General features: G+C 45.0%; 1 protein-coding gene across 1 annotated transcript in view; it reads left to right on the forward strand.

The window, feature by feature from the left end:
- The window catches only part of ASPSCR1 (ASPSCR1 tether for SLC2A4, UBX domain containing), a 73,728-nt gene that overhangs the window by 11,605 nt on the left and 34,951 nt on the right, over positions 1–27,172 (forward strand). The window contains exons 4-9 of the mRNA XM_088474813.1: positions 3,480–3,583; positions 4,767–4,827; positions 9,553–9,626; positions 9,709–10,228; positions 10,311–10,450; positions 21,546–21,627. Coding sequence (XP_088330939.1) covers positions 3,480–3,583; positions 4,767–4,827; positions 9,553–9,626; positions 9,709–10,228; positions 10,311–10,450; positions 21,546–21,627 — 981 coding nt within the window. The remainder of the gene's footprint in view (positions 1–3,479; positions 3,584–4,766; positions 4,828–9,552; positions 9,627–9,708; positions 10,229–10,310; positions 10,451–21,545; positions 21,628–27,172) is intronic.

The following is a 27,172-nucleotide window of genomic DNA, read 5'->3' on the forward strand; positions in this document are numbered from 1 at the left end:
CATGTGGAAATGCTATTGCGATGTTTCCATAATTCGTCAACCGAACCTTGTTTAAAGTACACAAATTACTTTATTAAGTAGAAACTGTTTAAAAAAATGTATATATGTGTCCTCTTGAGACCTTACACATTTTAATTAGTCTATGTTCCTATCTATGATAACAGTCAAGTGACCGAAGTTGGAGGTTTGTTTTTTTTCTCCTCAGTCTGACCAAAAATAAACAGTTACAATGGTAGACAGTTGGCAAATACTTTGCTTTTTATGTAGACTTGGTAAATCCCCTGCAACAGCATTTCAGTGGCGGATTTTACCTAGGGTAAAAGAGTAGGCTGCTTGGCCATTTAGGCTGTTAGGGCGTTTAGTTTCTTAAGTGTTTAGTTCTAAAGTTTATTGAGCATTTAAAATTAATATCAGCGTTAAACCGACGGAAAACATACTGGAAGCCAACACTTACACAGATGGACTACACTCAAGCAACACAGTCAACAAAATAACTCCAGCAGTCTGCATAACCTGCACACACTACACTGATCACCCTGGTTTGGACGCTGCAAAACTTTTCTCCTCATCAGCAGCATTAACTTGCATTTGAAATGTCAGTTCTGAGAAACATCTGAATGCACATCCCAAACAATGTCATTCTGCTTTTTATACACTTGATTACCCTGTCTGAATTTACTTCCTGCCAGTTTATTATTTACTACTCTTCATTTGACTTTTATTCCTCCAACACTATTTATCTACTCTTTTCCATTACTTCACCAATGTATTATACTGCCTAATTGTCTGCCTTCCCTCTAAATACCTTCTTCCTCTGCTGTGCTTTCCTGTCCTCCTCCTATTTGCTCACTTGCCATCCTTCCCTCTCGCCTTTTTACCTCCACACTGAGTCAGCCACCATGCCTCCTCGCCCCTGCCCCATACCAACCATCTCCACCAGCTCACACCTTCCCCGTAGATCTAGGCCACCTTCCGTCACCTACAACCCAGCCAATCTCATCCAAATATCCCCCGTCCCCTCCCTCCCATTCTCCTGTGCCCTCTGGAATACCAGATCTGTCTGCAATAAACTGCCCGCTATCCACAACCTCTTTATTTCACACTCTCTAAATCTTCTCGCCATCACTCAAACCTGGCTATCCTCCTCTGACTCTGCTTCCCCTGCTGCCCTCTCCTATGGGGGCCTCTCCTTCACCCACTCTGTTAGACCTGACAACCACCAAGGAGGCAGAATGGGCATCCTCTTATCCCCCAACTGCACATTTTGCTTTATCCCACCTGAGCCCTCACTTTCTTTCTCCACCTTTTGAGGTCCACTCTATCCGTCTCTTCTACCCCATTCATCTCCGTGTTGCAGTCATCTACCGTCCCCCAGGCTCCCCCACCCAATTCATCAAAACAACTTTGCTGCCTGGCTTCCCCACTTCCTCTCTGCTGACCTCCCCTCTATAATTCTTGGTGACTTTAACATCTCTATTGACATTACGGATCCTGCATCCACCAATCTTCTTGCCCTCTCCTCCTCTCTTGATCTTTCTCAATGGAACTCCGCCGCTACCCACTGTCTCGGCCACTCCCTTGACCTTGTCTTCACCCATCTGTATGCTCTCCCTTCCCCCTCTCTGACCACCATCTACTCTCCTTCACTCTCTCAACTCCTCCACTCCTCCCCCTCACCCAAAGCCACCATCACCAGGTGCAATCTTGAGACTCTTGACACTGCTGTCCTGTCTTCCTCACTTGACACACTTCTCTCTCCCCTATCAACCATGGCCTGCCCCAACCAGATGGTCTCCTTCTACAACGTCACCCTCACTTCTGCACTTGACCCCGTTGCCCCCATCTCCTCTGCCTCAGTCCAAACCCCAACCCTGCCACTCCAAACTGACCCGGTTTCTCCAAAAATGCTCACGCACCACCGAGCGCCTCTGGAGGAATCTCAGTCTCTGGCGGACATCCTTCACTTGAAGTTTGTCCTCTCTTCCTACAGCTCGGCCTCTCCCTCACCAAGCAATCCTTCTTCCAATCGCTCATCTCCTCTCAGTCCTCCAATCCCCACCGCCTCTATGGTACATTCAATACTCTCCTTCGACTCCCCCCTTTCAACCTCCCATCCTCCCTCACTGCATTTGACTTTGCCTCAATATTAGAAGAGAAGAAGGAGGCAATCTTTCAAATTTAAATCCTCCACTCTCCCTGCTGCAACCCCACCATCCGCACCTCCCAGCCTCCCCACTTTGTGCTCCTTCACCCCCTCCACCTGCCCCCTTGACCCCCTCCCTTCTCGCCTTCTACGGTCCCTTTCCATGACTGCCTGCTCCCACCTTGCTCACCTTTTCCACTTATCTCTCTCCACTGGCATCTTTCCCTCATCATTCAAACATGCTCTTGTCACACCTATTCTTAAAAACCCAACCTCAAACGTGCACTGGAAACCCACCTGTTCATCAAAGCATACCCTTCCACCACATTACCGTGTCACCAGGTCGCTCTCCCTCCTGCCTCAGCCATCTCCACCTTGCCTACTTCCTGCACTCAGGTCCCCTTCTACACACTCATGTCTCATGTCATCTGTCTGTTTCCCCTCTCCCCTAGATTGTAAGCTCCTAGGAGCAGGGTCCTCCTACCTACTGGCTCACAGCCCTCTTCTCAAGCACTTCAATGACAGCCTTCACCTTCCCAGTTGTATTGTATATGGAGAATTGTGTTGCTATTTGTTACTTGTGCTCTGTTTATATTTTGGTTACTGTATTGTGATGTCCTGTGCACCCTGTACTGTATGTATGGCGCTGCGGATCACTTGTGGCACCCATAAATAAAATGTAATAATAATAATAGGGGCTGCGGGACTGCAGCCCCCCCCTCCAGTAAAGTCCCCCACCCGCAGGGACTGCATAGGCTAGCAGCAGTGGTAGTGACTTCTCATTGTAAGCACTCCATGCTGATCACAGCCAGAAAGGCAGTCCCAAGAGAAGGTGTCTTCTCCCCCTGGGACTGGCAGTCCGGACTACAATAGCAGAGAGGGGGCTTCCCATGGGAAGTCACTCCCCTGCATAACGGCAGCCCTATCTGGTTCATAGGGGCTGCAGCTAATGTAGCCACTAAAAGCCAGCCTGTCTCTGCTAGCCTAGCAGCAGCTCCAGATTTAGTCCACGCCCTGTGGCCGGCGGACTTAAGCCCAGCCTCCCGGTGACATCAGCTGTCAATCACCAGGATGGAGAGGGAGGATGTGCATTGCAGACCCCCGGCCAGACAGGTAAGGAGCCACCGCTGATTATTATGTATTATTATTTTAGTCAATTCCCAATTAGGATAATTGGATATAGCTGAGGTCCCAATATACTCCGCCCTGCCCAAGGGAGTATATTGGGAACTGCAGAGACTCCCTGACTCTTTAAAGTCTGCAAGATTAAGAGGTTTTATGAATATATGGAGAGACTGGTACATGACTGTTACGTTCCCATGTATTTCTGTACTAGAAAGTTCGGGTAGCATTGCAGTTGGAAGATGGCGTAAGGTTACAGGATGAGTTCCTCGGCAGTCAGACTCTATGGGATGTGTTGGCCCACTTTTCACAGACTAGGTAAGAACAGAAATGGCCTCTGCCATAACATATCTGCTGTTCCCTGCATTTTTATGACTAGTAATGTAAATATTCTTTTTCAGTAATAGTATTTTTTTTTTTACTGTTTTATAGAAATGCACAAGTACTTGATGTTGTATATCAAATAGTGCTAAATCAAAAAGTACTGCAAAAAAAGGTGGGGTGCAGTTATAAAAGAAAAACAACTGCAAACTGTCTCAATAATAATAAAAATGTAATTAATGTGGTTTAAAAGGAAATACATTTTTGTTACTGCAGCTTTAGAGTAGTTGGTGAGCAGCTTTGAGTACCATTCTCATAGGGATCACATATGGCCCATCTGACTAGGCTTACTCCTCACTTTTATACCTCTTCCTAGTAAATTTTATGTGGAAGATGAAACTTTGGGCCGGATTGAGAGATGGTTGCAGTTGACATCACTTCTGCGTGTGCATCGATGTGAAAATATGCTAATGCAGCAAGTGGCGTTTGAGGAGAGAAGACTCCTCCTGACAGCATTGCAGATCTGAGTGCTGTGTCCGAAGATCCAGCATCGGATTACCATCGTGACCATCAGTCGTGATGGTTGCAGCATAGCCGAGGCCAGGAAATCTGTGTCTTCCTTGTCATTTGTATCAAAATGGGATTTTCCACTCATTTGCATATTTGTCCTTCACCTATGGTCTTCCAGTATATTTGTTTTATAGATACCTACAGCTCCAGCATCCTCTCTGTGCAGTATGGAGGGGGTTGCCCCTGTTTTTTCTGAAACCCCAGTGGAGTTTTTTTCTACACCATTGCACATGCGTGGTGTGCCCTGCCCTAAAATGTCATAGTAGAATGGGAAGGTGGCTGGCCTAATTATTAATATAATATAGAGACAGCAGTGCTGCTAAGTAAAGCCAGGAGTAGGAAACCTTAAGCTGCTGCTGTTTTCTGCATGCTGGCTGCACCAGATTTTCAGTTAATAAAATGTCAAACACAGAAATGAAGATGACCAAGTTAAGCAGTTTTTAAATCATAATCATCATTTTTTTTTCTCAGTTGTGATAGGTACACCTTAAAAAGCATGGTAATTGTTGGTGTGATGATAACTGTATTGGAATACATTCGCTCTCCATATATTGTTCAGAGTAGATGATGTCCTTCAAGTTTACTGTTAGGTGGTGTTTATGTTTTTCAGGGTGTGTTTGGAAGAAGTTCCTCATGGAAGTGTTCCTGTATGTATTTATATGCGGGATGAGGTAAGGTGATGCACAGACAGGAGAATACTAATCCAGACAGCTCGTTAATGAGTGATTCATTTGCTCCTGTGTTTCTAGCTCGCACTTCTGTGTCATCAAAAATCAGGAACTGATGTACCAGTATGGACTGAAAGAGTCCCACAAACATAATTTAAAGTTGTAATAAAAGTACATCGTTAAAAAGAGTTAAAAAATAATAATAATACATATGACTTCATTATATATATCACATGGATGCTCCACCCGGCACTCACCAGTGATATCAAACGCTGAAGCTGACTTGTAGCGAGGCACTCTTGGAACATGGGTCCTCCAACACAGGTCTTATCAAAAACAGGCAAAGTAGAGGAACCAGGGCATTCACAAACTTTGAGCTTATAGTAAGCCAAGTTTATTCACACATAACAGCTTAGGACATAGCTGAAAGCAACAGATATGCACAATAGGAGAACATCTCCCTCCTCAGGTGCATAAAAAGTTGGTTTACTAGAGTGAGGTTTTATGTCTCCACCTTAATTAGCAATATGTCTAGTGATATAATGGAGGTATGGGTATTCTTTGTTTATTCACATTTCTGTGTCTGAGCTATTTTACTCCAAGACTGTTGTGTGTTTCCACTGCTTTCTGCTGTGTCCTAAGATGTGATAGTATTACATTCGGCTTAATATAGCCTTTGCTACTTGTGAGTGTACTGGTTCTTCATCTACTTGGCCTGATCATTGTACAGTTAACACTGAACTGTTTGTGTCCAGCATCTTTTCTTTATGACATTGTGAAATGGGAAAGTTCTTTTTATGTTCCGGAATATATATTCAGGTTTCTATTTATCTTTTCTTTGCAATGATCTCCATCCTTTGCACTGTTATCTCCATCCCTTTTATTTGCCCAATCATAACCATATAGGTGAGGCCTATCCCTGGAAGCCCGCTTTGTTTGTGACGGCAGAATAAATTAGGCCTGCAATTACATAGTTTGGACACTGCAGGGTTCTCTGTTACCTTCCCACCGTACCCTGCTATATACATTTTGCTAGTATAATGAGATGGGGTGTGGATTAATAGACAATAAAAAGGTCAACAGTGTCTAGATAGAGACAACATGATAGACAGTCAATAGGTCGGCAGGTACAAATGGTCGACAGATTCAAAAGGTTGCCACAAAAATGGTCAACCCATTATTATTATTTTCCAGTCCTAATCTTCACCCTAACTCTCCCTTTGGTACCTAACACTAACCCTCCCTCCTGGAGCCTAATCCTAACTGTCGGGGTAGGTACCTGACCCTAACTGCCTCTTCTAGTGCCTAACCCTCCCTCCTGGTTCCTAACTGTCGGGGTAAGTGCCTAACCCTACACAAAAAAAAAAAAAAATGTGTCGACCATTTTTGTGACGACCTTTTGACCATGTCGACCATTTGTACCTGTTACCCTTCTTGCATGTCGACCATTGGCATGTCGACCTTTTCTCCCTTTGCCTCTCTAACATTTGGTGACTATCTAGACATTGTCGACCTTTTTACTGTCTATCTATAGCCCGGAACCCAATGAGATGTGCAAGTCCCACAGCAATAAAGATCAGTGCCATCCAGAAATGGAATTGTCCTTGATGCTATATAGTGTGAATGAACAGTTAAGGAAATTCTCTTGTTTAAGCTGATGGTGTATGTAGCAGATTCAACATAAACTTAATTTTGAGATGTGTACCATCATCATCCTTTATATATATATATATATATATATATATATATATATATATATATATATATATATATAGAATTTTTTTTTTTTTTTTTAAAGAAATTGTTGTTTAAAGAATGTAGTAGTAGTTAGAATTTTACAGCCACAAAACAGGAGAGGTGCAGATATCACCAGTGATTGAACACACAAAGCCAGTAAATGAACAATGTAACTTACTTTAATAAAAGAAAGGCAACAGGTTAACTTAATTCGATGGTACGTTAAATCAAAGTACAAGATACTACAAGTAGATTAATAATTGAAGAATAAGATAAGTTGATGTTTAAATGCTATTAAGCATCTTTATTATTTTTTTTGCCTATTTTTAAGTATCTCTGTAACACTTTATACTCCATATCCTCTTGAACCAGTTATACTTGGAGTAAATAATTTTTTCCTTCTCAATGTTACTGTCGTATCATATCCGCTCCTCTTTCTCAGATCATTTCCAAAAAGTCAGGCCTGACAATGTCATGGTTTACTTCATCTTGGTTATTGATTTTATCTTCCATTATTCCTGGATAAAACTCTCCCTCATATTATACAATAACATAGTTGTTAATATATAAAGTTTCTACCATCTGTTGGCCCCCATCTATACTCTCCATTAAATTTCTCACCTGAATTCTCGGGGGAATTCAGTTGTTTTTGTGCTCCCAATTGCCTGTCTAAACTGACGGGGCAAAATATTCAATTGTTCCAGTTTTTCGCTCATGTCGCTCCCAAATAGACTGGATTTAGTTGCGTAAAGCCCACAATCAAAGCTTAGCCCTCCACTTCTTACAGTCTAAAGAGAATAAAGGTTCTAGGTGTGGATTGTGTGTGGGGTGGTCGGTTAAAGTGTGTTTAAGAAAAGCAGTAGTTAAATAGAAAATTATGACGGTGAGAGGACACATCGTAAGGAAAGTATTCACAGCGCTTCACTTTTTCCACATTTTGTTATGTTACAGCCTTATTCCAAAATGGAATAAATTAATTTTTGTCCTCAAAATTCTACACACAATAGCCCATAATGACAACGTGTAAAAGTGTTTTTGAGATTTTTGCAAATTTTATTAAAAAAAAAAAAAACAACGAAGAAATCACCTGTACATAAGTATTCACAGCCTTTGCTCAATACTTTTGTTGATGCACCTTTGGCAGCAATTACAGCCTCAAGTCTTTTTGAATATGATGCCACAAGCTTGGCACACCTATCTTTGGGCAGTTTCGCCCATTCCTCTTTGCAGCACCTCTCAAGCTCCATCAGGTTGGATGGGAAGCGTTGGTGCACAGCCATTTTCAGATCTCTTCAGAGATGTTCAATCGGATTCTGAGTCTGGGCTCTGGCTGGGCCACTCAAGGACATTCACAGCGTTGTCTTGAAGCCACTCCTTTGATATCTCGGCTGTGTGCTTAGGGTCGTTGTCCTGCTGAAAGATAAACCGTCGCCCCAGCCTGAAGCTGCCCACACATATAACGATCTGCACACGATGAGCCGATGTGTACGATTTCCTTTGAAACACTCCCCGGCAGCTCTGCACACGATCTCCACATGATCTGCACACGATTTGGTATCCAATCTTCAAACGATCTCTCCTGCATCCAGACTTTTACAGTGCATCGTGTCCTAGATTGTCAGATCTGCCCTACTGCACGGCAAATCTGGCGATGCGATGTGTGACCAGCGGGGACGCACATCGCATCGTGATCGTGAGTGGGGGACTCACGATTTACTCTCAATTTGGCCATATTTTACACCATCTGTTGTTCCAATGTGTCGGAATCGGCCAGATCGGGTAAAATATCGCTATGTGTGTGGCCAGCTTTAGGTCAAGAGTGCTCTGGAGCAGGTTTTCATCCAGGATGTCTCTGTACATTGCTGCATTCATCTTTCCCTCTATCCTGACTAGTCTCCCAGTTCCTGCCGCTAAAAAACATCCCCACAGCATGATGCTGCCACCACCATGCTTCACTGTAGGGATGGTATTGGCCTGCTGATGAGCGTTGCCTGGTTTCCTCCAAACATAATGCCTGGCATTCACACCAAAGAGTTCAATCTTTGTCTCATCAGACCAAAGAATTTTGTTTCTCATGGTCTGAGAGTCCTTCACGTGCATTTTGGCAAACTCCAGGTCGGGCTGCCATGTGCTTTTTTACTAAGGAGTGGCTTCCGTCTGGTCACTCTACCATACAGGCCTGATTGGTGGATTGCTGCAGAGATGGTTGTTTTTCTGGAAGATTCTCCTCTCTCCACAGAGGAATGCTGTAGCTCTGACAGAGTGACCATCGGGTTCTTGGTCACCTACCCTGATTAGGGCCCTTCTCCCCCGATCGCTCAGTTTAGACGGCCGGCCAACTCTAGGAAGAGTCCTGGTGGTTCTGAACTTCTTCCATTTACGGATGATGGAGGCCACTGTGCTCATTGGGACCTTCAATGCAGCAGATATATTTTTCTGTACCCTTCCCCAGATTTGTGCCTCGAAACAATCCTGTCGGAGGTCTACAGACAATTCCTTGGACCTCGTGCTCTGACACGCACTGTCAAGTGTGGGAACTTTTATAGACAGGTGTATGCCTTTCAAAATCATGTCCAATCAACTGAATTTACCACAGGTGAACTCTAATTAAGCTGTAGGAACATCTCAAGGATGATCAGTGGAAACAGGATGCACCTGAGCTCAATTTTGAGCTTCATGGCAAAAACCGAATATTTATGTACATGTGATTTCTTATTTCTTTTTTTTAAATTAAATTTGCAAAAATCTCAAACTTTTTACACTTTTGTCATTATAGGGTATTGTGTGTAGAATTTTGAGGACAAAAATGTATTTATTCCATTTTGGAATAAGGCTGTAACATAACAAAATGCGGAAAAAGTGAAGCGCTGTGAATGCTTTCCGGATGCACTGTATACTAGGATTGTTACTGTCAGAACTGAATACTGATGGTTGCTTGTACAGGAGGTCTGTTGTTTGACAAATCCATGTAAATGACCTCTTAACTTTAAGGTGACAGGAGAACAGACTTTAAAACAAACCACACTTCAGTCTCTGGGACTCACAAGTGGAAGTGCCATAATCAGGTTAGTGATCGTTCCTATTTCATTAATTTCCGTAAGGTGCATGTGCTCTTATTGCATAAGTTTTATTTTTCTCTTTGACAAGGTTTATAGTGAGGAAGTTTGATCAATGTGAGAACAGACAGCCCATGAAACCACAAGAGGATATAAAAAGAGAAAAGACTCCTGTCTATAAGTTGGAGTCAGAGGATCCACCAGTAATTGAGCAAGTAAAAAATGAGCCTGCTGTTTGCCAGGAAGAACAGGTGTCAATCGAGACTCCTAAGAGAGTAGAACCCCCAGCCGGAGTAGCGCTTAAGGAAATGGATACTGGTGTCTTGGCTTCAAACGCCATCAAGAAATCCAGTGTGAGGAAAGTACAGCCAGAAGTGGAGAGTGAAAAACCGGGTCCTTCCTCTATAGACCTTACCCAACCTCTTGCTCAGTCTCTGGTGACTTCATTTATCCCTTTCCAAGGAGGTGGTCATCGACTGGGCGGCGCCAACGTTCCTGCAGCTTCACCAGAAGCAGACATGCTATGTGCCACTGCTCAAGAGCCTTTTCGCAGCCCCGGGCCTTCTAAGCCAAAGAAATCCAAAACCGATGGAGAGGAAAGTGAGTCAGAGGTAAGCCTTGGTGTTACAGTATATAGAGCACACATACATTATGGTTGGAAATCTAAACTTTATAAAACTTTTTATTTTGTAGCTAATAGACAGAGAGCCTGTTGTGTGCCACTTGGATTTGGAAGAGAATGTTCAGGCCAATTTCCGAGACCTCCCAGAAGACTTTTTTGAGGTCACAATGGACGATGTGAGAAGAAGATTTGCTGAACTAAAAAGTGAAAGGTGAAACAAGTGTTGGTTTTGCATATCTTATATTGTATTTTTCTAGGGGGGGAGGAAATAGTAAATTCTTTACACACCTATTTAATGAAATACAAAACCTACAGACTCAGAAGTGAAGTTAGGATTACAGAATAGAATTGCGTATAACTGATTTACTCCAAAGGATTATTTCTGGAATGCCACTTATGTGTATGCATGGAGATCGTGGAGTAGCATTAATGAGACATTGAGCATATTACCTATTTGTAATTTTGTTGTATCTTCTTACTTTAGAGTATTCTAGACCACTATTGGACACCTCCAACCCCCCCCCCCCCCCCCTCAATACATCTGTAGTCATTTTATTACATATCAATTTGGGAAAAATAAACAATTGCTAGTTCTATGAGGTGCATTTTAAATTGTGCAATATAGTGGGATGAGTAACTCTTCTAAGGTAGTTAAGACATTTTTTGTATAATCTATTTTTATTATTAACCACTTAACTGCAGTCAGCAGTTCTTCAGCTGGCAATGTCGCATCACATGTGACCGCGCTACCCCCGACTTTCGCAGAGGAGACCCATTCTGCACTTCCAGAATGGATCTTTTCTGACTCTCCGGACCCCCCGAAAGTGATGCAGCGGTCTGTGACCGCCGACATCACTTCCAGAATAGAGTACCAGAATGCTGTGTAAACGGCAGTCCGATCAGCCAAACACTGTTTGGCTGATCTACGTGCAGAGATCAGCTTCAGCAGGGTGGACTGATAACCGATTCCCCCCTGACATATGTTCCGCACTGCATATGAAGGAAGGGGGGGGGTGTATGCCCCTGGGGCTTTGGGGTGATCTAGCATCAGTGAGGGAGGGAGGGGGGCTAATAAAGAGAAATATGACTCTGAAGGGGGGAGTGGGGGTTAAATAATAAAATAAAACTAGTCACAGGGTAGGAGAAGGAGTGAGGGACAAAGAAAGAGGGTCTTTTTACAGGTCAAAAGGTGGTTTAGAAAATAGGGATTTTTTTGACTACTAATGAGGTGTGGGGGGTATTATTATTATGATTTATGCGCTCTGGGGGCTCTATTGCCTATAGAGGGTGGGGGGTTATCTTATAATGGGGTGATTTTGCATAAGACCCCCTAGATAAATATATTTTTAAAATAAAATATTTAAATATATTATTAGAAATCCTTTTTTCAATTTTATTAAATAATTAAAAACCCAACCATTTCTGAGCAGTTTTCTAGGAACAAAAATTGTCTGTTAAGTGGTTAAAGAAGTAACAAAAATTGTATGTTGATATTCACATTTGTTAACAAACATAAAAGATTATAAAGAAGGAATAGTGACATAACATATTTCAAACAAGAAAAATGTCAAGACAAAGCCAATTTTTTATTGCAGCAGATATTACAGACGTAGAAGTGGGGGGAGCAGAAGGGAGGGGAGTAGATAGGGGAGGGAGAATCATAGAAAGTATATTGTGGTGAGTCTTGATAAAAAGCCAGGAGTTTATGGTGGGAGCTTGATCTCCCTAACCTAGCATAGAGCGTTGTGTGTCAGGTAGGGTAGCAGACATATAGGTCTTATAATCATCAGAGGATTTGTATTCTAACCACGAGAACCATGTCCCACTAAAATCAGAAAGTTTAACAGCTAAAGAAAACAAGATGTCTTCCATGGACATAATATAATATTCTGATTATAAACTTCTGAAACCATTCTTTATGTGTAGGAGGCCTTGAGGAATTCCACAGAATGGGGAAATTGGAGTGAGCTTAAGTGGTGTACAAGTGACTTTTTGTATTTTGCCACTGATATTGAAGTGTGGCTCAACAACCAAGAGGCTAGGTCGTGGGTTCATCAACACCCAGAATTTGTTGAGAAACACTTATAACATTGGACCAAAAATTTGATAGCTGAGAGCATTCCCATCAAATGTGGAGAAGAGAACCTAAAGCTCTAGAGCATCTACAGTATGTACCAGAAGTGGAGTGAAACATGGCATTGAGGAGGGAGGGATGCCTATACCAAATTAAGATTTTATATTGTGTCTCCTTCAGCCTGTGGCATTTTTGTGGCCAGCTAAATAACTGTTTGAACAGTACCATACATCGTACCCCCAATAATCTATAAATTGAATAAATCAATAATGTAATTAGGGGAAACTGCAACACTTGTTTTGCTAATCAAGGTAAAATACCAATTATATAATATTATTTAAAGGATTTGAAAATGTCGGTTTCTAAATTACTCTTCTGTGAACTTTAGAGACCATAGTATTCAGTGGCGTAACTACTGTATATGAAGCCCAGGGGAAATTTGAAAAATTGAGGGCCCCCCCCCCCAATGTGCACGTGCCGAAGGCGCGCCCTGACAAAAATGGGCGTGGTCATTTAAAAAATCCCCCCCTATGCACTATCCCCAGTAGTGATCCCTCTTATGCAGGCCCTCAGTAGTGCCCCTTATACAGTTCCCCCAATATTGGTCCCCATTATGCAGGCCCCCAGTAGTGCCCCTTATACATTACCCCCAGTAGTGGTCTCCCTTATGCAGGCTACCGTATGCAGTGCCCCATGTAGTGGTCCCCCCTATGCAGGCCCCCAGTAGTGCCCGATATACAGTGGCCCCAGTAGTGGTCTCCCTTATGCAGGTCCCCAGTAGTGATCCCCCTTATGCAGTGTCCAGTGTAGTGGTCCCCCCTATGCAGTGTCCCTTATACAGTGCCCCCAGTAGTGATCCCCCCCCTATCCAGTGCCCCTTTTTACAGTGCCCCCCAGTAGTCCCCCCCCCACCCATGCAGTGGCCCCAGTAGTGGTCCCACGATGCAGTGCCCCCGGTGGTGGTCCCCCCTGATGCAGTGCCCCCAGTATTAGTCCCCCCCCCCCCAGTAGGGGCCCCCCCTCAATGCAGTGCCCCAGTAGTGGTCCCCCCCGATGCGGTGCCCCCAATAGACAAACACACGAGTGGCTAACTAGGACGGCCGGTAACATGGCCGGCGGTGCCCCCTGCGCCGCTGGTCCCACGGTGCCCAGGGCACAAGGTCCGGCGGCCCTGCCCTAGTTACGCCACTGATAGTATTAATAATATAGACTTTTTATAGAAAATACACACCTATCTTCATAAAAAGTGATAAAGACAAAGTATGCTGCTGTCCAGTGGACTATTAAAACCACTTTCTTACCGCTCCGGTGCCTGTCCAGGATGGCACAGAGGTCCGCTCATGCTGCACATCGCTCCCGGCTGGTGCTGAGGTCTGTCTGTGCTGCTCCTGCCCCGTCCACTCAGTGTCCTGTTACTGAGCATGGAGATGACTCTCTGCAGCCTCTTGCTCACAGTGTGTCTTCCCAGCATGATGACAAACAGGCTGCACGCCAGAGTTCCCTCCTAAACAACAGTATGGGCACAGCCATGTTGGACTCACCTGGCGCTCTTCCTCCACTCAGAGTGCTGCTCCCAGACCAGCTGATCGCAGCATCCAATGCCTGGGGATCCTCCCCTATAAATTCCATTTCCAGACTGGCCTCTGTTGCCAGTACAACGTCGTTTCTTGCTAAAGTTACAGCTCAGTGCTGAGCTCCCAGGTACTCTGTATCGGAACTGTCCCAGTCAGTTATATCCAGTTCTTGTATCTGGTAAGAAAGTCTCCTATACCATCTTGCACAACAGTCTGGTTTTTATCAATGAGACTTGTTCTTACAGCCATCAGCCGATACCGCCAAACATCTGTCTCATCCGAAGCTTCCAACATTGGACTCATATTAATTAAGTTCCTCAATTCATCAACATCCGTCCCAATCGATCAAGTTCATCAATTCATGAACATCGGATTCAGATCCATCAAGTTATTCAAATCAACATTGGTCTCAAACCGATCCAGCTCTCAATCCAGCATCATCGCACCCAATCCGATTCTGCTCGTTCAGTCAGTATTATCATCTCCAGTTCTTCCCACCTGCTGTTTAATAAAGACATTCCATTGTTGTTCTCGCCTTAAGACCCATCATCCTCTGCAGCTCCTCTACATCCTCACAGGAATACATGAGGAAGTTCTGGCTCAAGTCATCCAGGTTTATTCACATCTCCCAAGTCTCCTCTTCAGCCTCCTACGCCTGTTCCAGCTCAAACTAACCCTCAGGCGTGACAAGCCCATTGGAGTACACTGAACTCATTGCCGTGTCCATGGAACCAGTTTCAGTTTACGTGTGCTTTGTGGCATGGCACATTATTTTGCTAGAAGTAGCCATTAGAAAATTGGTAGACTGTGGCCATAAAGTTGTGCACATTCCCAACACTGCCAGCAGCCTGAACCATGGACACAAGTCGGTATGGATCCACAGATTCATGATGTTTACACAAACTTCTAATGTGAGGTTCTTCAGACCTGGCAACATTTTTCCAATCTTCATCTGTCCAGTTTTGAAGAGGCTGTGCCCATTGTAGCCTTCATTTTCTGTTATTAGATGACAGAAGTGGAATCTAATGTGATCTTCTGTTGCTGTAGCCCACTCCAGTGGTTCCCAAACTGTGCGCCGATTCACCCTGGGGAGCCTCAGGACACTTGCAGGGCTGCCTCAGGTTGGTGGTCCAGCATCAAATCAAATTATTTATGGTCAATGTAATGTAAATATGTGCACAAACAGAAGCACAAACCTGTCCACCACTATATAACCAAACCTAAGGATGACAGGTAAGCACAATTTACTTTTTTCTGAATTTCTCAATAACAAACTTTTGGCTTAGGGGTGCCGTGAAAACAATTCTGATGCACTAGGGTGCCGCGATTCAAAAAAGTTTGGGAACCACTGGCCCACTCACTTCAAGGTTTGACAGACTATTTATTCCGAGATGCTCATCTCCCGACGGGTAGGATTCCGATACTTGTCGGACGGTATCCTAACCCTCCCCCTCTTCCTAAACCTAACCCTCCTTTTAGTGCCTAACCCTAACGGTAACTCTCCCCCCCAATCCCGCTACTTACCTTCGGGATGTCGGCACAGGGACAGCTCCGGAATCCCCGCGGTGCGGATTATGATCGCATCCTGTTGTAAATGGTTCTTATATCAGTTATTGTCCTCTTAGACCAGTCTGACTATTCTTCACTGAATTCTCTTTAACTAGACATTTTCATTTATTTTCTGCTGTATTGTATAGCACAATATTTGACTTAAATATAGTTGAATTAACGTGAATAAAATGTATTAAATCACTGTGTTTTACTGATCTAGGTACGCCAATTATACTGTCTTTCCAACAAAATTGCAATTGCTAGGTGGGAGTATCTTCTCTAACAGAGCAGATTGTCATCAGGACATCTATGCTTTGCAGAAATGCACTGTGGTATTTACTAGAATCATCATGGGCAATGATGTGACTGAAGGCTAAGCTGCTTGACCTGTATGTGGTCCTAGTACGACACTGGGGTCTTCAGCTGTAATTATTGGTGTGTGGAGGTAACATATTACATTTTATTAGAGCTGTCAGGATAGCGCTGAGCAGTCGGTTTTACCTTCATGGCTTATGTTTGTCATTTTTTAAAAAAATTTTTTTATTTAACTTTGTTCTGCAGTAACAAAAAGAAATGCACATACAAGCATAAACTAAAAGAAAACCGTTTAGGGTTTCAGTGTTCTCTTAACATGAGCCTTTTGCCATTGCCATCTCCTGCACTGTTCCTGGTTGATTCAAGGCACTTTCTATGATTGTTATTCTTTCCTACACCTTCTTATGTTCTTAACTTAACTTAGATTGTTAGGAGATGATTACACTGATTTTATGACAGGCGTGCCGATAATCTGGCTGCCTCTTCCGAAAGTGGTGGGGGAAAGGGGGGGCATGACGCGATTTCGAGGGTGGGACTGGGCGTGGCCACGCGATCGCGTCATCTTGGCCCCACCCCCGCTACACAATGCACATTGTGTAGCGGGGGCCCCGATGACGCGATTCAGTGTGAATCGCTTCACCAGCTCCCCCAAACCAGCCACTTAAACAGGGGGAGAGCGGACGCTGGCAGGGGTATGCGGGCGGGTTACGCCGGCCGGGAGACTTGTCCGCTCAACTGGGGAGTCGGGAGCGACACCCCATTTTCAGGAGGGTAGGCAAGTATGTTTTATGAGAGTCAGTGAATTGTCACTGTTGGGTGAGGACAGTGCTGTCTGTGACATGATATGGGGAATGAGGTAAAATTAAGCTGGCCATACACCAGACCAACTTTCCTCCAACCATCCAACTAGTTGATTGATTGGAATGAAAATCCGGTAATGCATAGGAGCATATGACAATCAGTCCTTTGCTCCCAAACACCGGAAAATGGACGAAAGCTGTTGTTCAGACAAGTTTTTTTTTTTTTTTTTTTTTTTCAAAATTGGTTTAACCAACTTGCCTGAACGGCCTTTTTTCGTGTTTTCTGGAGTTTAGGAGCAAATTGCTGATTGCCATTTGGTCCCATGCATTACCAGATTTTCATTCCAACCAACCATCTAGAGGAAAGATGGTCTGGTGTATGGCCAGCACTATAATTTGAGAGTCCTTTTCAGCACTTATACAGTCAGGTCCATAAATATTGGGACATTGACAGAATTTTCAGATTTTAGCCTCTATTCACCACCACAATGGTTTTGAAATGAAACAAACAAGATGTGCGTTAACTGCAGACTTTCAGATTTAATTTGAGGGTAATTACATCCAAATCGGGTGAACGGTGTAGGAATTACAACAGTTTCAATATGTGCCTCCCACTTTTTAAGGGGCCAAAAGTAATGGGACAAACTAAACAATCCTAAATCTAACTTTCACTTTTTAAGACTATCAACTCAAAAGCTATTTCATGGACAGGTGTGGGGTATTCCCTCGTTATTTCATTATCAATTAAGCAGGTAAAAGGTCTGGAGTTGATTCTAGGTGTGACATTTGCATTTGGAATCAGTTGCTGTCAACTCTCAATATGAGATCCAAAGAGCTGTCACTATCAGTGAAGCAAGCCATCATTAGGCTGAAAAATCAAAACAAACCCATCAGAGAGATAGCAAAAACATTAGGTGTGGCCAAATCAACTGTTTGGAACATTCTTAAAAAGAAAGAACGCACTGGAGAGCTCAGCAACACCAAAAGACCCGGAAGACCACAGAAAATAACTGTGGTGGATGACCGAAGAATTATTTCCCTGGTGAAGAAAAACCCCTTCACAACAGTTGGCCAAATCAAGAACACTCTCCAGGAGGTAGATGTATATGTGTCAAAGTCAACAATCAAGAGAAGACTTCACAAGAGTGGATATAGAGGGTTCACCACAAGATGCAAACCATTGGTGAGCCACAAAAACAGGAAGGCCAGATTAGAGTTTGCCAAACAACATCTAAAAAAGCCATTACAGTTCTGGAACAACATCCTATGGACAGATGAGACAAAGATCAACTTGTACCAGAGTGATGGGATGAGAAGGAAAGGAACTGCTCATGATCCAAAACATACCACCTCATCAGTGAAGCATGGTGGTGGTAGTGTCGTGGCGTGGGCATGTATTGGCTGCCAATGGAACTGGTTCCCTTGTATTTATTGATGATGTGACTGCTGACAAAAGCAGCAGAATGAATTCTGAAGTGTTTCGGGCAATATTATATGCTCATATTCAGTCAAATGCTTCAGAACTCATTGGACGGCGCTTCACAGTGCAGATGGACAATGACCCGAAGCATACTGCAAAAGCAACCAAAGAGTTTTTTAAGGCTAAAAAGTGGAATGTTATGCAATGGCCAAGTCAATCCCCTGACCTGAATCCGATTGAGCATGCATTTCACTTGATGAAGACAAAACTGAAGGGAAAATGCCCCAAGAACAACCAGGAACTGAAGACATTTGCAGTAGAGGCCTGGCAGAGCATCACCAGGGATGAAACCCAGCGTCTGGTGATATCTATGCGTTCCAGACTTCAGGCTGTAATTGCCTGCAAAGGATTTGCAACAAAGTATTAAAAAGTGAAAGTTAGATTTAGGATTGTTTAGTTTGTCCCATTACTTTTGGCCCCTTAAAAAGTGGGAGGCACATATAGAAACCGTTGTAATTCCTACACCCTTCACCTGATTTGGATGTAATTACCCTCAAATTAAATCTGAAAGTCTGCAGTTAAATCACATCTTGTTTGTTTCATTTCAAAGCCATTGTGGTGGTGAATAGAGGCCAAAATATGAAAATTCTGTCAATGTCCCAATATTTATGGACCTGACTGTATGTGTGGTTTGTAAATCATGAGCATTTCTTATGGCAAATATTTCTTTATTAGGTTGTATGTGCAGGTGTCATTGCTCTGTCATTGAGAGAGGTGTACTTAGAAAATCTTTTGGTCGACCCCCGCCCCCCTCCCCCCATTCTCAATATAACTAACTTTAAATACTATGTATCAACCATTCACATAAGTCAGGATGGAGCCATGGATTCATGTCATTTTTACCAAGTTCTGGATCCATCTAGCGGTCTGCACTACACAGTAGCAAACACACCGCTGCCAGGTAGTACACTCTTACTACCCTGGCGGCGGTGTGTTTGTTTTAGCAGGCAATGAGAATCAGACGGACTCTCATTGGCTGCTGCATCCACGGAGGGAGCCGGGCTGGAGCTCACTCATGAGCTCCGCCTTCCGGCTCCTGCAATGGGTGATGGGAGAGACGTCATGATATCTCTCCATAGTGCAGAGCGGGAAGAGTGGACAGTGGCGGGCGCAGGGGTGGGCATTCAGGTAAGTATATTGTGTGTGTGTCTTGTGTTATATATGTAAGGGGTGGACCACTACTGGGGCCACTGTATAAGGGGCACTGCATAGGGGGAGCCAGGGGCGCCGAGAGGGGGGGCGCTGAGAGGGGGGGGGAGCGGGTACAGATTACCGGGGCCCAGGCTTCCTGAGGGGCCCGGGTCCTGCGCCGCTCCCCCCCTCACAGCAGCCCAGCACACAGTTTGTGCTGAGCTGCAGCGGAGACTGCTCGAGTCTCCTATGCCTGTGGGGGGGAGCGATCACACTGATCGCGCCCCCCCCCTGGCTTTGAGCAGGGCTGAGGGGCCAGGAGGGCCCCCCTCCCCAGCGCGCAAATCTTTTTTGTCTTTTTTCGGGAAGGGGGCGTGGCCATGCCTTCTTCAATTAGGCCACTCCCCCTATGACCCGGGCCCGCCGCGGGCCTGCTGGGGGCACTACTGGGGCACTACATAGGGGGCACTGTATAAGGGGCACAGCATAGGGGGACCACTACTGGGGGCACTGTATAAGGGGCACTACTAGGGGGAGGTGGGTCTTTAATAAATCATGCTGGCTGTATTTATTTTCCTGCTGCATCCATGTTTTTCAGTGATAGAGGTGTGTGCTGTGTGTGTGCACCTGTCTATGTGTGTTTACTCCGTCATAGGCTGAGTGGTATATTTTACTGTAGTTGTCCTAAATCATGTGTAAGCTGCTTCTATGTGTGTGTGTATGTGTAATATATATATATAGCGTTCCCGCTAGGCTGTTTTGGCGGGGCGCGGCGCCCTGCCCTCCTTCTGGAGGGCAAAAAGCACCCTGCCCTCCAGGAGGAGGGCAAAAAGCGCCCTGCCCTCACAGCCTGCGGGAGCCGTTCTCACCCGCGGGACGCAGTGTCCCGCGGGTGGAGAAACATGCGGTGACCCTGTCACCGCCGGAGAATAGACGCCGGGCGCATGCGCCCGGCATCTAGTCTCCCTGTCTGCAGGGCTTGGGGGCTGCCCGGCGTGTCCGTAAGTGCCGGGCACGCCCCCAAGAGTGACGAAAAGGGGACGCGTCTTATAGACACGCCCCCTTTTCCGACGACCACGCCCCCTTCTCGGTCGCGCGCGCGCCGAAGGCGCGCGCACGGGCATGCCCTCTCTAGCTCCGGCACCCTGCCTCCCGCCGGAGCTAGAGGGAACACTATATATATATATATATATATATATATATATACATACACACACATAATTTGTGGCTAGATGTATTTTAATGGGTTCAGTAACCAAGGATTTGGAAAGCCCCCTTTTTTCAAAATTCTGTGTTTGCCACGCCGCAGAGAGGGGAGGGAGAAGGTACTGATTCGGCATGCCTGGGCCTCTTGGAAATGTCCGGCAAGGGCCCAGCCAGCTACTGAGACTTTTGCAGCTTGGATGTAGCCACGCCCCTTCAGATCCCCACCCTGCGGCTGTCTCAATGGCCCTGCTTGTCACTAAGTTAAACGTTAATTGCAGCCACTGACAGACCTATAGGTAAATGTACTGTTTTATGGGAGGAGGTTTACATGTGTCTCCCATCTGTGTATTCTGGTGATACGTGAAATTTTGGTGACAGTGAGAAGGGATAGCCATCTGTTGTAATGCTTACATTGTTATCAAAGCATTGTAAGAAAAGATTTAGTAACTTGTATATACTTTACCTACATACAGCTTATGATGTGTAACAATATGGCAGGTGGAAGTTCTCTGTCATTTATGTAACTCTATTTATGTTGTTGCAGTGTCTTTTTGGGGCCCATTCATTAATGATCGCTTTTGCAATACGATCAGGGCATGTCCGTACCACCCATGATCGCATTGCAAAATGCGATCGTAATGGCCGAATGTATTAACCGGCACATGCAAGGAGACAGACTCTGAAAGCCCGTCCCTGCGATGTGGCCGGAGTGCACTTCGCATGCTGATATGCGGTAAGTAACCATAGGCTACGGCGGCTAACGTTATCTTCAGATGGCGTTAGCTGCTGGGGCCAATATCGGGAATGCTTCGCATTCCGGATATTGGTAAATTTGGCAGCATTGCATCCCCCCATAGAAACCAATGGGGGAAGTGGCTGCCAGCGGTACTGGAGGGATACCTGCTGCGGTCCCTCCTCGATACATCCGGGGGATACTTAATATTTGAGGTAAACCCCCGAAAACATGGTTTTCTGGGATTTTACCTCAAATATTCAATGATAAAAGGGCCCCTTTGTGCTCAGTGAAGTCTTTCCATCTTCCTCCTTCCTTATCTAATGTAACCTGATACTTTCATTCACAGTACGTAAATTGATACTTTTATGCACAGTATGTTGTCCTCATTAACAGCTAATCCTAGTATTTAATCTATTGCTATGTCTTCTTCTCTCATCAGGCATAAACTAGAGGAAGCCCCTTTAATCACTAAAGCTCTGAGGGAGGCTCATTTGAAGGAAAAAATGGAGCGATACCCAAAGGTAGGAACCTGGAACCTTGTATGTCCAAGAATTCTTTATTCCTGGTGTTCATGCGCCTTATCTGAAGTTTCTATTCTATTGACAGATAAGTGAAGAATAATTGCAGGAAGGTAAAACAGATAACTAAATTGTACTGTCAACAAGAGCAGTGGGAGGGGAGCTTATGATTGACAGGCTTAAGCTGGGTCCACACTAGAGGTGCGTACACACGGTACGATAAAAATGAACGATAACGATATCGACCATCGCCAGTGCATGCAGGCCAACCTGGTCGATATCGATCAGGTTACATAAGGACTCGACGCTGACGGTCTGGTGGTGTGCTGGAAGAACGAGAACGATGATCCAGCACACAGTGCAGGATGATCAGTCAGTGATATAGTTATCGCTGACTGTTCGTACCGTGCGTACGCACCAAAGGTTGACAGTTCGGCCAACCTAGCTGACGATTGGTATGTGTATACACACTTTCCAATTCATCTGCTCGATGTGCTGGGCTTGACAGCTCAATTGGGCAGGCATTTCATTTGCCCACTCTGTGGTGCTGTTAATCACCGCCGGGTCCCCTAGCATGTGTATGGGCGATCGGCTGGTCGTCCGTACACAACAGCAGAACGGGCGATATATTTGTCAGTTTGTACCCAGCTCTAGATACACAGCCTACGGTGGCTGGGTGGTGTGGAACTAGCCAACGGGCAGGACATTCTGAAGCTTGTAGATCCATGAAAGCAGATAGTCGCAGGTTTCCTATCTCTGACTTTACAGAACAACTTGCTGAAACAATACTTCTGTGAAAAATGTAAACGAGTAAGCTATTACGTTTTCATTGAAATATATTGTGAAATAGTTTTTACTGATTGAAAATAAATTAGGTAGTGACAAAATGTTTTTTTGTATGTTTAGTTGGTCAACATGACTAAATAATTTTCTATTCGGATTGCTAATAGAGGTTAAGTCTCCCATATCCATATATTCCAAAATACGGAATCATTTTGGCATGACTGAGATAATGATACCTTTGTTTTTTGATGGTTCAATGTACACAAACTTTGTCTAAGGCACAAATTATTAAAAATATTGTACAAAATTCCCTTCAGGCTGTGTGTCAAAGGTGTATATGAAACATAAATGAATTTAATTTCTATACACAAACTTTGCTTGAGCCACAAAATGATTGAAAATATTGTATAAAATGACCTGCAGACTGTGTGTATAAGGAATATATAGAACATAAATGCATTCTGTGTGTATATTGGGGTCCCATTCCCAAGATATTTCATTATGATATGCAAATATTCCAAGCATTTTGGATATGAGAGTCTCAACCTGTATATCCTTTTGTCATGTTATTTGGATTCCGTCACTTTAAGGGGGAATTCAATTAGCCGTGGTAAATTACCACGTGCTAATCACCCGGGGGCTATTCAATTAACCACACTTAACAGGGATTTCTTTTTGGGTCTCACGAGACCCGAAACTAAATCCCAGATAAGGGTGCTGCTTTTTGGGGGAGCAGCCAGTTAATGCCCAAATCCGTGAACTTCTCACGAATTCTGGGGGTTAACGCTCGATAACCTGAGTTAAAGCACGTTACCCCATTCATTTAACGTGTGTTAACACAGGCATTGTGAGAAAAAGGGAGCCTAATGGAATAGCCGGTACCTCCCTTTTAGTCCCCCATTAATATATTGGGGCTAATTGAATTCCCCCTGTGTTGTGTTTTTGCATTAGTAGAATATTCGTTTCTTCTTCAGGGTCCATAGGGTTCCATAGGGGAGACAATGGGGTGTAGGTGGGAATTGGAGGACCCGCACAACAACAGCAAAGCTTTTCAATCCCAGGATGCTCTAGTCCTTCCCCCTATACCCCGCTGTAATTCTCATTACATGCTTGGATACCTTAGGAAATATCGGTCATGAGGACTTTCAGAGGCCCAAAGGGCTGACAAATAAGCTTCTATAACTGTAGGCGAAATACTACCCCTGAAAGGTGCCCATCTTTTTGTGTTTAACGCTAGTTTAGAAGCATGCTTACTTTAGAAAGAGTCATTCCTGAAATTCATGTAACTGGTCAATATTTGCAATAATAAAAATATGATGCTGGTTTTAAAGAACAGGGAAAAGGCTGGGCCAATATTCTTTTTCTAAATAAATATCGTGGCCACATTTTCATTTAATAAATACCGTTTCTTCTTTAGGGTCCATAGGGCTCCACAGGGAGACAGTAGGGTATAGGTCAGACTTGGAAAACCGGACACCAACAGCAAAAGCTTTTCAATCCCAGGATGCAATGGCAGAAGTGTCCCGCATTCTTACATGGGCCGAACGCCATCTCCGCACTGTTCATCCCAGGAATTCTCAAATGGGAAGTGGATTTCCTCAGCCGTCACGACGTGCATGCAGGAGAGTGGTCTCTACATCCAGAAGTCTTTCAACTCCTGGTGGACAAATGGGGTATACCAGATGTGGACCTCATGGCCTCAAAACACAACTACAAATTCCAGTGTATGGAGCCAGGACAAGGGATCCCAACACGGCCTTTGTGGATGCATTATCTGCGAGGTAGGCCTTCCTCTTCCCTCCAATATCCCTTCTTCCTCTGGTTCTTCGGAAGTTCATACAGGAACGGGGCACGGTCCTGTTGGTAGACACCATTGGTACTTCGCTCTTCAAAGTCTTTCCATAGACACTCCTCTTCAACTTCCTCTCTGACCAGACCTGTTGTCCAGGGTCACTGTCTACATCTGGACCTGGCCCATCTGTCTTTAACGGCTTGCCTCTTGAGACATCCCTCCTAAGGGCTAAGGAATTGTATAATTCTGTGGTCCAGACCATGCTCAGAGGGCCTGATTCAGAGCCGGACGCTATTTGCGCTCGCTCGTTCAGAAAAAGGGGCCGGCTATTTAAATTGAGCTCTCGCTCTTTGCGGTCTGTTGACGCCTCTATGTCTGAGCGAGCGAACGAAACATGCGCTCGCTATTTTGTCAAGACGCCCCCTGGCCGCTCGCATCCTACGTCATCTCCGCAATTTATTTGATTAATCGAGTACATCGAAAGGCGTCTGAACTGCTCTCAGTGCTTGTGGTTGGATTTTCCTACCGCAATCATGCGAACAGTTCAGGCTAAGAAACAACCAAGTGACGTGGTCGATGACGCTGCTTTGTTAATTATGCACACCCATAAAACGCCCGTTTTGACCGTTTGGCACGCCTGCGTTCGGATCTCCACTCCCCGTTTTCAAGCACCTTCCCCTGTTACCACCCACAAACGCCTCATCCTGTCACTCAAATTAGCAGGCACTCGCTATTTTGCGAGCGCTCGATTTCCGACCGCAATGGCGCATGCGCATTACGACCCATACGCATGCGCAGATGTGCTAACATCGGTCGGACCGAACAAGTGGCCGCTTACGAGCGGCTCTGAATCAGGCCCAGAGCACAGAATTTATCACCGAATATGGCATACATATTTCCAGTGGGCTGCTTCTGGAAACTATGGGCCTGATTCAGAGCCGGATGCTATTTGCGCTCGCTCGTTCATAAAAAGGGGCTGGCTATTTAAATTGACCGTTCGCTCTTTGTGGTCTGTTGACGCCTCCATGTCTGAACGAGCGAACAAAACATGCGGTCGTAATTTTGAAAAAAAGCCCCCTGGCCGCTCGCATCATACGTCATCTCCGCTATTTATTAGATTAATCGAGTACATCGAAAGGCGTATGAACTGCTCGCTATTCTTGTGGTTGCATTTTCCTACCGCAATCATGCGAGCAGTTCTGGCTAAAAGACACCCAACTGACGTGGTCGATGACGCTGCTTTGTTAATTATGCACACCCTTAAAACGCCCGTTTTGACCTTTTGGCACGCCTGCGTTCTGATCTCCACTCTCCGTTTTCAAGCACCTTCCCCTGTTACCACCCACAAACGCCTCACTCTGTCACTCAAATTAGCAGGCATTCGCTATTTTGCGAGCATTTCGGCCGCTCTGACTGGTTCACGCATGCGTATTACAACCCATGCGCAGATGTGCGAACATCGCTCGGAACGAATGAGCGGCCGCTTACGAGCGGCTCTGAATGAGGTCCTATGTCCATCGAGTTTGTAAGGTTTCTAGAATACTTGCCTTTCTTCAGGCTGAATTGGATATCTGAAAGTGCACGTCTCCGCTCTGTCCATCTGGTTCTAGCGCAGAATTGATCCTCTATCGGATGTTCACACCTTCCTGCAAGGTGTTCTAATTATACAACCTCCCTTTGTCCCTCCTGTGTCTCCGTGGGATTTGTCAGTGGTTCTCCACGCACTTCAGGAACCTCCATTCGAACCCAGAGAATCAGTGGATGTCAAATGGCTCACTGCGAAGACATGTTGCTCCCCCTTTTTAATCTTTCATCAGGACAGGGCTGTTCTGAGAACGCACCCGGGCGGTTCCCAAGGTGGTTTCTCGTTTCCACCTTAATGAGGAAATTGTGGTCCCAGCCTTTCAATCACCAGGCCTCTTGGCTGGTGAGGCTTTCTTGGATATGGTCCGTGCTCTGAAGATATACGCGGACCGTACTAGTGCCATCAGGAAATCGGACTCCCTCTTCATCTTATATGGATTCCATAAGTAGGAATGGCCAGCTAACAAACAAACTCTGGCCACATGGTTTTGATGACTATCTTATACTCAGACGAGTCTTCCTGTGCCGCTACAGTGTCTGATCATTCTACTCGCTCTGTTGGTCCCTCGTGGGCAGCCCAGCGTGGCGCCTCTGCTAAACAGCTATGCAAGGCGGCCACCCTTTCTAATGTTCTATGCCTTTGATACATTTGGCTCTCAAGATGCTTCCTTCAGGCGCCGGGTTCTCCTCTCATCTCAGGAGTGTCCCCGACCTTTGAACAACTGCTGTGGAACATCCCCATTGTCTCCCCCATGGAGTCCTATGGACCTTGAAAAAAAAAAAAAAGGAGAGTTATGATAAAACTTACCCTTGTTAACTCTTTAATTGAAGTCCATAGGGTCCACTGGGCACCTGGCTTCTATGGGTTTATTTTCTTTGTCACTTGTTTCCTTTGCTGTTAGCGTCTAGTCCTCCAAGTCCCACCTACACCCCATTGTCTCCCCTGTGGACCCTATGGACTTTGAAGAAAGAGAGTTAACAAGGGTAAGTTTTACCATAACTCTCCTTTTTTAAGTACTGACCACTGCCTACACTTGAGGCTATTCCTGATGTCATCCCTGCTAAATGGGAACAACTAGAAATAATACATAGTAAAGTTATCTTATGAAATCAGCACACAAGGTGACTTTTTCAAGAAATGGTTCAATTTTCCAGGTCAGTTCCTGAGATCTCTATGGGAATGGACAATTCTTGTGTTGTAGTTATATTGCTAACGGGAGTGTGTATGGTATGCGTTTATGATGCCGGCGGTCGCTATGCCGACCGCCGGCATCTCCACTACAGAATCCCGGCGAGGGTTAATTAACCTACGCCGGGAGACCGGCGCCCGGCATCCCGGTCGAAGGGATGCCGAGCGTGGACAGCCGCGTAGGTTTAGGGTTCCGGGGG

The sequence above is a fragment of the Taudactylus pleione genome, unplaced genomic scaffold (genome assembly GCF_031769625.1).
Source record: "Taudactylus pleione unplaced genomic scaffold, aTauple2 ptg000016l, whole genome shotgun sequence".
Lineage (NCBI taxonomy): Eukaryota > Metazoa > Chordata > Amphibia > Anura > Myobatrachidae > Taudactylus > Taudactylus pleione.